The sequence below is a fragment of the Canis lupus genome, chromosome 4, assembly GCF_011100685.1.
Source record: "Canis lupus familiaris isolate Mischka breed German Shepherd chromosome 4, alternate assembly UU_Cfam_GSD_1.0, whole genome shotgun sequence".
NCBI classification, from domain to species: Eukaryota; Metazoa; Chordata; class Mammalia; order Carnivora; family Canidae; genus Canis; species Canis lupus.
The window spans coordinates 36231773-36244070 of NC_049225.1; the positions used below are offsets into that span (position 1 = coordinate 36231773).

General features: G+C 45.6%; 1 protein-coding gene across 11 annotated transcripts in view; it reads right to left on the bottom strand.

The window, feature by feature from the left end:
• Window positions 1–12298, bottom strand: part of MCC (MCC regulator of WNT signaling pathway) — a 301430-nt gene that overhangs the window by 55190 nt on the left and 233942 nt on the right. For all 11 annotated transcript variants that reach the window (XR_005358095.1, XR_005358096.1, XR_005358097.1 and 8 more), the window contains exons 10-12: window positions 11323–11463; window positions 7367–7470; window positions 4106–4289 (exon numbers count right to left, since the gene is read on the bottom strand). Coding sequence is in view for 6 of the 11 variants with exons in the window: in XM_038534596.1 (XP_038390524.1) it covers window positions 4106–4289; window positions 7367–7470; window positions 11323–11463 (429 nt within the window). In the remaining 5 variants the exon portion in view is untranslated. The remainder of the gene's footprint in view (window positions 1–4105; window positions 4290–7366; window positions 7471–11322; window positions 11464–12298) is intronic.

A 12298-nucleotide genomic window follows, 5' to 3' on the forward strand; every position in this document is an offset into this window, starting at 1 on the left:
CCTGCCATTGGCCTGCCAGATTCACACCTTCCATCTTCTTCTGGGACCTAACCCCTCTCCTCTCCATCTGTGTGGCTCCTGTGGGGGCTGTCATGGCCACAGATGACAGGGGTAGGGCTTGAACCTAGCTGGCAAGATGTCCCTTATTTGAATTTTTTTTTTTACTTGACACCAGTGAAACCAGTCAGCCTTGGGTACAAATGCAGGTGTTATGCTGGCTTTCTGTCATCTGGGGAGCCTGCCCGCAGCAGGGAGATGAGAGCCACACGTGGGGAGTGCGCAGGCTGGATGTGGCCTGGCCTGGCTATGCTCAGGTGCCTGCTTCCAAGACTGCTCGGGCTTCCTGTAGCTCTCTGCCTCCAGCTGGGTATCCAGCTCCTGTGTGTGGAATATCCTTCCAGCACAGCCCTTTTCTGTTTAAGCTATTAGAGTATCATTCTGTCATTTCCAGCCAAGGATCTTAACAAAGGAAAAAATGGGCAGGTAAATCTGTGGAAATATACCCTGATCTGTTTGCAGTGTTCTTTCCAGTGAGGGTCCTAGCATGGAGAATTTGATATAATGCTTAGATTTTCATTATTTAGTTTTAAAATGATCATGTAATTCTTTTGAAATCAAGAAGTCTTAAAAAAAAAAAAAAAAAAAGCCTTTCAGGTCTCTACCTAGTTTTCATAGAGCCTAAAAGATAAATGACAAGGACATTTGAGCAGCAGGCCCGAGCACCATGCTGTCATGTTGGAGAATGCATCTGAGCTGTACTTTAGAATTTACTAGTGCTTCTATAAGCATTAGTCCCAAGGGCCTTGGATGGACTCTCCTGATACTTGGGATGAGAAAGCAACTCCCTTCTTCAGAGGGACATGAAAATATGAAGATTACGGTTACAACAGCCACATCTGGTCTCTCACTCCCAGAAGCTTGCTGATGGTGGTCCTATTAGAATAGGACGGCCATTCTAATCTCATCCATCCTTCCACTGTCATCAGCCCTCCCTTCTGCTCCAGTGAGACTCCACCTAAGAAGACTTAGTCACCAGCCTAGAAGGTGAAAAGTGAGCATCTTGAGTGCCATTGCCCTTAATCCAGTTTGGGGGTCAGCCAGGTAGAACCCTGACTCCTGGAAAGTGCCCAGCAGCTCACCTGCTAGGCTGCAATCACCAGACTCCCACAGCTCACCGTGATCCCCACCCAACAGCAGGGCAAAGGCACGGGCTCTAGTCCCCATTAGGGCAGTCCTGCTGAGGCTTATCTTGTCTTTGGCCACGTGTCCTTTTGTAGATTTAGATCAATGATAGTGCTTCCATGGAATGAACTGAAATTGATTAAGGATTCCCTATTCCCACCTCAGCAATTTAGTCCATGGGCTCCTCTGTTGTGAGATGCTAATAAAGCTATCCAAGCCATCAACATTACCTAGTTACTCTGTCCATTAAGACACTTATAACCCCTGAGGAGGCTGTGGCTGTGTTTTTCAAAAGAGAAACATCAGTGTCTCTGGGCTCCTGTCAACAGTCAGCTGATAGGCTGGCTACCATTTTTTTCTTAAATTTTTATTTATTTATGATAGTCACACAGATAGAGAGGCAGAGACACAGGCAGAGGGAGAAGCAGGCTCCACGCACCGGGAGCCCGACGTGGGATTCGATCCCGTCTCCAGGATCGCGTCCTGGGCCAAAGGCAGGCGCTAAACCGCTGCGCCACCCACGGATCCCCTACCATTTTTATTCTCCTTGCTGGTAACTGCTCTTCTGCTGCTCCTTTCCCCAAACCACGACCCTCCTGTCATCAGGAGCTGTCCATCTGCTGCCAGGAAGACATCTGGAAACCGGACATTCAGCATTCCTTTCCTGAGACCTTGAGGAATAGCTGACTGTCACCTCTGATTGGAATTCTCTGTGCCAGTTGGTGACGGTGGGAGGAATGGAGCCCTGTAAAGCTCCAACACAGAAAACTCCATTTCTCTCTCCCATAAACTTGACATGGGGGAATATCTAAGCTGGAATGGCAAGATTTCCATACAAAATTAGTCATTATAATCATTAAAAGGGTTAGTGGTTTGGGACTTTTTTTCAGAGCTCACATGTCACATAAAGTAGTCTGGTTGTGTCAGGACCAAAAAATGTGGAGTGCCACACGAATGGCCTGTGTGTGGTTCTTTTGTGCCCACCCTGGCTGCTCTGACTTGGGTGGAAGTGTGAAAGTGAATTTTTAAGGACAACTGAGTGAAATGTGAGCAAAAGTCCTCTGTACTTGGATTGGAAGACGTATTTGAGATTGACATTAATTCAAGGGGGGGCCATTCTTTCATGAGGTCATCCTTGAAAATAAAGACCATGTCTTAAATTGATCTCAAGCTGTATTAATATATCACCAAAAATTAAATTCCTCTAAGAAAATGGTCTCAGAATCAAGGCTCATCTATATGTTAAAGTATTTCTAACAAATGTTCAAGACCAGAATCTCCACTAAATGGATGGTGAGAGTTCTTATTTTTGACAGACTCCAAACTTGTCTCTGATTTGGATTAAAACAAAATTATTTTGGGGATGGGGAGGTGTGAGCAAAAAGATCCATAACACACTCCTTATAAGCTACTGAAACAGCATATATTCCCTGTCAACTTGCTTCTCATGTTAACCAGTTCAACAGAACAGTATCTCTGATAGCACGAGGACTGCGTTTCTACTCTAAATGAACAAGGAAATTATAGATCATACACATCTGGAAAAGTCATTAAGAAAAGCCTCTGCTTTCTGTGGTTAAGCAGAAGAATGTGGTTTTAAAAAGAAAATAAATTATGATCGGTGTTTCACTGAAGAGGACGACTGGTGCATGGGAATCAAAAGGAAATAACTCCCTTGACTTTGTGAGCACTTGGCCAACTATGTTATTGGGAATGGCCCCTCTCCTGAGGCCCCAGGTCCAGGACAGGTAAATGGATGCATTTAGGCAGATGGCTGGGTCCTGCCAGCAGGAAGAGAGATGGGAACATTATGTTGCCTTCAGGCACCAAGGAAACATCAGTATTTCCCCATTGGCTCTTAAGATTTAATCCGGCCTTACGTGGGTCTTGCCACTTGATCTGCAAGTAGACAACTGTTTTTTTAACATCATGATATCCAACTTGGTATAGTAGAGAGAGTAATGTGCTTGGTGCCAAAGTCCCGAGTCTCAGTCCTGATTTCCCTGTATTACCCAAGAGACCTTACTAGCCAAGCCACTTACAGACTTCTGAGCCAATGCTTTCTCCCCTGTGCAAATGGGGTAAGTCACCCTTCCTGTCTTTTATGACTGGGTTACCATAGGAGAATCTTCAACAAAGTACTTTCTAGACTGAGAATTGACATATGAAGGGAAGGCATTCATGGTTTTAGGGCTTCGATGGTAAGAAATAGGAAGGTCACTAGAAAAGCCTTCATTCTGAACCCCTACTCCCTTCTGAAAGAATCCAACAGCTTCAGCAAATTATGCTTAGCAAGATCTTCACTACTTTCTTCCCCATGTTTTTCATGTACCCACTTCAGATTCACAGACACAGAACTTGAACTCCGGTTCATCACTGAGTGTCTGCTAAGTACCTGCTATGAATTTGGTATCACTCTGCAAAGCACAAGAGGCAGGAAAAGAAGAGGGTATTGTCCAAGCACAGCTTACAAAGGACAGAGGCTGGAGAAGAAGAGGGGAGACAACGGAGCCTGGGAACAGGATGCAGCGTGGGTCATGGGTACGTAGGGATCGTTGGCAGGAAATGGGCCTTAAGCTCCCCCAAATACTCTTGGAAATCAAGGACTATGTAGAAATGGAGAATAAAATGAAATGGGAGAGAGCATCAGACAGAAAGGTAGGTTTGGGTTCCACCTTCAGGTTCCACTTTCTTGAGCAATCTCCCCTTCTCTGGACTGTGGTTCCCGCCCTGCCACAGAAGGCCCTGTCCGGCTCTCCCAGGCCGATTCCCTGACTCCTTGGAGCAAGCTGCAAGCACAGGAGGAGCTCGGTCCTCATCCAAGCCTCACAGTCTCTGACAGCTGGGTCACCACACGCCGAGCCTAGTGAGCAGATCACACATGGATGCACGACCACCTCACAGCAGAAGGGCCGAGAATTACCTGGTGTGGCTGTTGGAGGAGAGGCTTTCCCAGGGCTGCACGCTGCAGCCAGCCACGGCAAAGGCGCCCCCACAGCTGCCATCCAGCTTCGTGAGCAGGGCCTTGGCAGCATTCTCAGCAGTCTTCCGACAGTCGTGCGCGCACTTGAGCATCTGAGTGATGTTTTCATCCCCTGACTGGTCTCCTACATTGCAAAGAAACCAAAGGATGAATCCACACAAACCTACATGGGACAAGTGTGACAGCGAGTTTGGCTCATCGGTTCCTAGTTGCTCAGGGCAGAGGTGGCCTGGGGGAGAGAAACTACTGGTGGGTGGCCAACAAAGAGATACAGTGCTGGGCTGGGCGCCCTCACACAGAAACTGTTCTTAGCAAGGCCCGTCTGCTCTGAGCTCACTGTCCTCATCAATGAAGGACTGGCTAACATAATCTCTGAGGTCTGTCTCTAGCTCTAACATGCTATGATTTTCTCATTATCCAGGTTCCTTACTTCTCCCACTCAGTTGCCACTACCACAGGGCCATTTTTTTCCTGTGTTGGCATGTCCTGGTGAATGAGGCCCAAACTATGCCTCCATATGACCAGGGCTTTGCTTAGAGCTTTGTGTAGGCAAGAGAAACAAACCTAATAGCTAAAATGAGAACTTTCGATTGGCAGTGTATTCTCTGTACCAGTGCTAACCCCCGACTTTTCTCTCTCTGCTCAGGCACTGGCAAGCCCAAATGTGCCCAGGAGTCAGGTCACTGGGCTGGGGCAAGACCTGAGGAGTGGTGGGCCAGAGAGTGAATTCCCTGCCTAAAACGTTCTCATTCTTGTGGTGGCCAAATAAATCACCAGTCTGCAACCTCTTCCGCCTAATCCCTAGCCTTCCAAGTATTTTCAAATGAAACTATATGCCAAAGCATAAGATACAAAAGTGGTAAATGCAGAACCAGTTGAAATGAACAGGGGTGGGGTGAGGGGTCACACGTTCAGTTTCCCCACCATCCTCCAAGCCCATGACTAGGGCCCAACTCAAAGACATTCCTCCAGCTTTCCAGGGCACAGTTTCAAAACCACTGGTCTCAGGGCAGAGGTGGCCTGGGGAGAGATTTTTCAAATCATCTAGAATGAATGTAATGAGTGCCTATGTAGTCAACAAGAGACAGAAAAAAGCACCATGGCTGGTACTGTGGGTAAGTGTCCTGAGCTAGTACTTGGTCTGCCGTGCAACTATATGGCCCACTGGAGCAGAATGGCAAGTCAACTGCTGCTGTCAGCAGAGTGGAAGGGCAATTTAATAGAGAACTGCTCAAGGTAAGCCAGCTCACAGCTTTACTGAGTGAGGAAGAGCTATGGGTGCATATGTCCTGTAGGCTTCCTTGGACACCCCCTTCTTGGCCATTTCCCTGACAACTTTCATGTGTTTCTTCTTTCCACAAATGAGATATTTTACATATATCTCACTAACTGACTGCTCTTTGAATTCTGTTCTGAAGTAGGCATGACATTACTGACTGGCTCATTTTATAAATATATCATGAGCTACCCGGGGTTATGTTAATACAAAGCATTTCGTTATTGATTTTAAGCATTTTAAATGCAGATTTATGTAAGCCCTTCCAGCTCCTACCAAGTAACTGTGCCAAGCAGAGACAAGCCTAATAAAAGGTACTTTTCCAGGACAGAATGGTTTAAAGACATCTGATGATACAAACTGGAAATAAGAGGATTGATTTTTCTTCCCTTTAATTGATCGTTTTCCTTAATACACATATTAAAAAAAAAAAAAAAAAAACTTGACAGCAGGCCAAGATCATTTTAGGATCTGTTTAATATGAGGTATAAAGTTTTATGGTTTAGTGAAAAGACCCTGAAAAATGAGGTTTCTAATGGAAATGCTGGCAGAGTTTCTACTTCTGGGCTGGGATGTTAATGCTATTAGAAAAAAAAAAAGAAAGAAAGAAAAAAGAAGAGAGAAGAGGGTGGTCACCCATACAAATGAAGGTCTGCTCCCTTGCCTCATAACTTGGATATGAAGTAGGAAATTAGTGTCCAGGATACTTCCTTTCCTTCAGATTTGCTTCAGATTCCTGTACAGGTCAAAACTGAAGGAGGAGAAGCATGTAAGTGTTCAGTGCACAAGCTAGACCCCAAGTGAGGGGGAGGAGCTGATGAGAACACCTGGGTGGGGGTGGGGACGCACCCTGGGAGGGCCCTGACATGACCTTCCTTGCGAAGGTGTGTCCTAGAAGAGCAGCCAGAGTGGAGGCTACCAGCCCTCGCTGAGAAGCCTGTCCCTGACACATGGCCTGGTTCCTGTGGCCGAGGACTCCTGGTTTGCCCACACCACCCACGTTTGGCTCTGAAGTTAAACAGTTTTCTATTTACCTGACGTTGCTTCTGTAAGGAAGCTGCTGCTAGAAAGTGGAGGCTGAGGTAGCATCCAGGCCTTGGCACTGAGCCATGACAACCTGTCTCCCTTGGTGTTTCTTCCCTCTCTACTTTTTCTACTGTGTCCTCTTCACATCACTGTAAGGCCCAGAGCCACCATCACAGGCCAAATTATAGCAAATGTTGCTAAACCAGGATGACACACTTGTGTCTTTTTCAATGACACACCTCTTCCAGTTACTCCAAATGGAGGGGTGGTTGTAGGGGGCCATACAGATCTGGAGGTGCAGACAGGCCAAAGTGATACATGGCCCTGGGGCCGGGGAGGCGAGTGGGTCTGCTGACACTTCTGATCCCCAACAGGTCAGAGCTCTAGGCTCTGGGGGCAGCCCTCTGAAGGGGACAACGGGGCGTGAAACCATTTCCTCTGTGTCCACAAGGCACCTGGAGACGAGGGAAACGGAACCCATGCTTCCAAACTACCCAAAAGGACAGATGTGGGGCAAAAGAGAAGAGGCGAGACACAGCAAAGGGACCCTCAACATTTAGCATCACAGAGAGAGGATGTGGGAAAGTAGGTCTCTTTCATCACCAACTGTGGGCCTCCTGCTCTATCTGGTCCTACTGTTGGCTGGGGAGAATATGTTTCCTGAGAGGGCTTGTTTGTTTTAACGGGTCTGTAATTCTGTTTCCACTCCAGTTCTGCTGCATTCAACATTAACAATTTACTCACTTGGTCATGAGGAAAAAATGAGAAACACACTTGACAAGCAAATTTCATGTTGCTGGGAGGTGTTCTGATGCCAGCAGTGAAATAGGGGCGCCGTGGAGCAAAGGAGACAGGGGACGAGAAGGAAGAGGGAGGGCGGGCCCCGGGGCCACACTTACCAGTGGAGGACCCCACGCCAGCTGCCCGGAACTGCCCCAGGATGAGGCTCTGCTCGCTCTCCGCCAGGGCCAGCAGCAGTTCGTAGGCTTCTATGCACTGCTCACTGAAACAGAAGCACACAGCATCCTCGACTCTGGGAGGGGACAGTAGGCCTCTTCAGTGCAGCACTGTCCCCTGAGGGGGAAGCAGCTCCAGACCTGCTTCTCAGCCGTGCTGTCCATGTAAGGAGGAAATGCCCACAAATATTCCCGCACAAAGCCCAGGGCTTGCTCTGCTATGCTGCCTCCCACCCCCTGCAATTCACTTAATTTAAACTTTTACTTTCAACTAAGATTTAGGGGTGCCTGGGTGGCTCAGTCCTAGTCAAGTGTTCAACTCTTGATTTCAGCTCAGGTAGTGATCTCAGGGTGGTGAGATCAAGCCCTATGTGGAGTCTGCTTGGGATTCTCATTCTCTCTCTCTCCCCCCACCCCCCGCCACTTGTCACCCCCACTAATGCGTACGCATGCCTCTCACTCTCTAAAAATAAATAAACTAGGATCTAGAAAAATACCAGAGAAGCAATAAAAGTGGGAGAATTAAGTTTAATGCTTCTTTAACGATCGGCTAAAAAGGAAATGTAATATGCCTATGGTAGCCAGCCTCCAAGATGGCCCCCACTGATCCCATATGCTGGTATCCACACCCTTGTGTTATCTCCTGCACTATACCAGAGTTGGTCTATGTGACTAAGAGGATATGGGATGTCATTTTCAAGACTAGGTTATAAAAAAGCATGGTGACTTCCATCTTGGTCACTCTCTCTCCCTTCACTTTCTGTCTTGGATCATTCTCACTAGAGAAAGCCAGTGGTCATGTCTTGAAGCCTCTTGGGCAGCCCCATGGAGAGACCCATGTGGTGAAGAACTAGGCTTCCAGCCTGGTGAGTGAAGAACTGAGGAACTCCACCAAACAGGCTATGTGAATGAGCCTTCTTAGAAACAGATCTGCCAGCTCCAGTTAAGGTTTCAGATGACACAGCTTGAGCAGGACCTCCTAAGAGACTCTGAGCTAGAACACTACTGAGCTAAATCACTCTCCCCACTTCCTGACCCTAGAAACTGAGGCACAAGAAATAGTTACACAGTAATGGGAAGATAGGAAGGGTAGGAAGGAAGGAAGGAAGGAAGGAAGGAAGGAAGGAAGGAAGGAAGGAAAAGAGAGAGAGAGAGAGAGGCACACAATTTTGACCTAGATCTTCAGTAACCAGCTAGCCACATATGGCTATTTTAATTAAAAAGAATTTAAGTTACGGGGCGCCTGGTTAAGTGTCTGCCTTTGGCACAGGTCATGATCCCAGAGTCCTGGGATCAAGCCCACATCAGGCTCTCTGCTCAGCAGGGAGTCTGCTTCTTCCCTTCCCTCTCCCTCTGCCTCTCCCCCACCCCTTCTCTCTTGCTCTCTCTCAAATAAATAAAATATTTGGGGATCCTTGGGTGGCTAGTGGCTTAGTACCTGCCTTTGGCCCAGGGCGTGATATTGGAATCCCGGGATGGAGTCCCACATCGGGATCCCCGCAGGGAGCCTGCTTCTCGCTCTGCCTGTCTCTGCTTCTCTCTCTCTCTCTCTCTGTCTCTCATAAATAAATAAATAAAATCTTTTTAAAAATCTTTAAAAAAAATAAGAATTTAAGTTAAGTAAAAAGAAAAATTCAGTTCCTTTGTTGCCACAGCCATATATCCTATGTTTAAGAGCCACACGTGGCTAGCAGTTACCATACTGGACATCACAGATAACAGGTCCATCATCACAGAAAGTTCTATTAGATGCTTGTAAAATTGCCCCTTGAAACATTTACGAAATCTCTGACAAATTTAGATTTCTAGGAGGAAGAAATTAGTCTCTCGGCCTTTCTCTTCATGCCTGTCATCACTGGGCACACCAGGTCCAGGACCAGAGATGGACCCCTTCCTAATGGCCATACATGACTCACACAGATCCATGTCTGCACAGGAAGTGGAGCATGTGCACCATGCCCGAGTAGTCCTGGACAAGACGCCTGCAGTGCAGAAACTTCCCTGCTAAGCAAATAACTGATTAGCTTCTCTAAGCTAAGCTGAGGAAATGTTGCTTTACTCAACATTTAGTCAACAGACCATCTGTTTTTCAATCATCTCACTTCCATCTTCTTCCACTAAAAGATAAGGAGGATCACCCATTCATTAGCTCTGGGTGCTGGCAGCTCCTCCTTTCAAGGGTAGTTCATCTTTCAGGTTAGAGATGCTGCAACACTGCTTCATCCACACAGATCAAAGGCAGACTGTTGCTGCAGAACAGCCTGTTTCCGGGATTTATCATAGGTAGATTACCTGCCTGCTTTGGTGTGTCTGTAAACTAGCATGATGTGCTCTAGCTTTGGTCTCACAGATTTTGCTTTTTTTAAGTAGGCTCCACACCCAGCGTAGAGCCTAACATGGGGCTTGAACTCATGACTCTGAGGTCAAGACATGAGATGACATCAAGAGTCGGAGGCTTAACTGAGCCACCCAGGCTCCCTTGGTCTCATAGGTTTTGGGGTTTGATTTTGTTTTTTGAAGAAAAAAAGTTTCTTAAAACATACTGATCTTTTCAGAGGATACTAAGAGTAAGGTACCGCCCCTACTCTGGAATCTTGGAAATATGCCTAAGTAGTGCCACTAATAAAATAAACCCCTGAAAACAATAATGCATAGCTTTATAGCTATTAAACAAATAGTAACTTAAAAACAGATAGGTTCCAAAGCTGATGAGGCTGAAAAGAAGTGGTACATTCATACACCACTTGCTCATTGATGAATGAACTGCAGTCATTCATTATTTTTTTAAGAAATTTTATTTATTTATTATTAAGACACACAAAGAGAAAGGCAGAGACATAGGTAGAGGGAGAAGCAGGCTCCCTGTGGGGAGCCTGATGCAGGACTGTATCCCAGGACCTTGGGATCACACCCTGAGCCAGAGACAGACACTCAACCACTGCGCCACCCAGGAGTCCTGAACTGCAGTCATTTAAACTGGCTTGTTTTTATGGGAAAAAAATTGGAAGCATACCAGAGGAGCCACAAAAATATTCATATCTTTTGATCTATAATTCCTGCCTTGGGGATTTTATCCCACAGAAAATATTCAAAAGAATGACGGTATTATCTGTATTAATTATTCCCCATAAAATTGTTTTTTATATTCAAAGTCCACAAAAATCTGAATATCTTTTAGAGAAATGAGTAAATAAAATAAGAATATATAAACTAGATGCAGGGGATACAGTCATTCAAAATGCATGCAGACAATTAAGCAACATTACAAAACTTCCATAAATTGAGGAAATAGAATATCCTATACTTATAATAATGTAAAACATATATGAAAATAAATAAAGACTTATAAGAGCAACAAATGGATATATAAATATGAAAATAAATATATTGAATGATATTACTTGAATGGAATAATACTTAGGTTGAACATGCCAGTAGAAACATACCAGTTTTCCAACACCATACTCATTGCTCTTATTTTCTTTTCTTTTCTTTTTTTTTAAATATTTTTTTTTCTTTATTTATTTATGATAGTCACACACAGAGAGAGAGAGAGAGAGAGAGAGGCAGAGACATAGGCAGAGGGAGAAGCAGGCTCCATGCACCGGGAGCCCGACGTGGGATTCGATCCTGGGTCTCCAGGATCGCGCCCTGGTCCAAAGGCAAGCGCCAAACTGCTGCGCCACCCAGGGATCCCTGCTCTTATTTTCTTAATCATCACAAGGTGCTAATGGATTTTTCAGTATGTATCACATTAGTATTTGCTGGTCCAACTTTCCATATGTGTTCTAAAAGACTGGTTTCTACTTTATGCAGGTTACCGTGGATGCATTTCTAAATTAAAATGCTCCCCATTCCACACGCACACGCACATACACAGGCAGCCTGCATTTCCCTACCTGTACTGCAGGGCCAGCCTCAGTGCTGTGGCATTGGATTCATACTTTCCTACCAGCATGCTCATCCTTTCGGCGTTGCTTTTGCATTCTTCCAGGGTTATGGTCAGGAGGTCATTTTGGGATTTGAGATGTTCGATGCGGCTACAAAGAAAGAAAAATCCCTTTTATGATTTCACATTAGGATTACAATTCATTTGCCAATATTTGAGTGGTCTAATCTAGATCCAGGCTAGACACGCATGTTAGGAGGTGAGCTTGTCAGAGGTTTTAGCAAATGTAACTGATGTGAGTAATAAAGGAAGCAACTTTAAGTACAAGAATCACTAAATTCTGTGTGAATTAGAAATACACACAAGCCCCCTGTTACTTCCCACCCAGCCAGCAACACACCATGTGCCAGTTACGTGTGAGGTGCTGAGGATCCACCAGGGAAAGAAGTCAATCATGTTTCCTCAGGCTCTTAAGAGAGGCATGACAGGTGCACTTCAATAAACCACCCTCCACAGGGACAAAAAAAAAAAAAAGGCAGTACCACAGCAATAGCTACTATGTGTTAAACCCTTGCTCAATAACCTGCCATCACCCTTTAAATTAAGTATTATTATCCCCATTCTCAGAGGAGCAAACAGAGGCACCGAAAGGTTAAGTGCCTTGCCCTGGGATTTGAACTAGGCAGTTTGACCTCAGATCCTCTTCTCTTAACCACTTACTACAGAGCAGAAAATGAATCAGGGAGTAAGAAACTGTCCCTAAGGGCCCTTGAATGGGCAACAGACCAGAAACTGTGGATTGTGTTCAAAACTCCTTCCAGGTTGTACAGTGCCATAACTGCTGACTACTGGTAGGACAAGCAGTGGGACTGGACCCACTTCATGCTTTATAGGAATCAGAACTACAAATTCAGAGCATATGAGTTTTTGGCAAAGTCAGCAAAACATAAGCCTTCCGCTTCTCTGTTTTCTGTCCTGAGACAGAG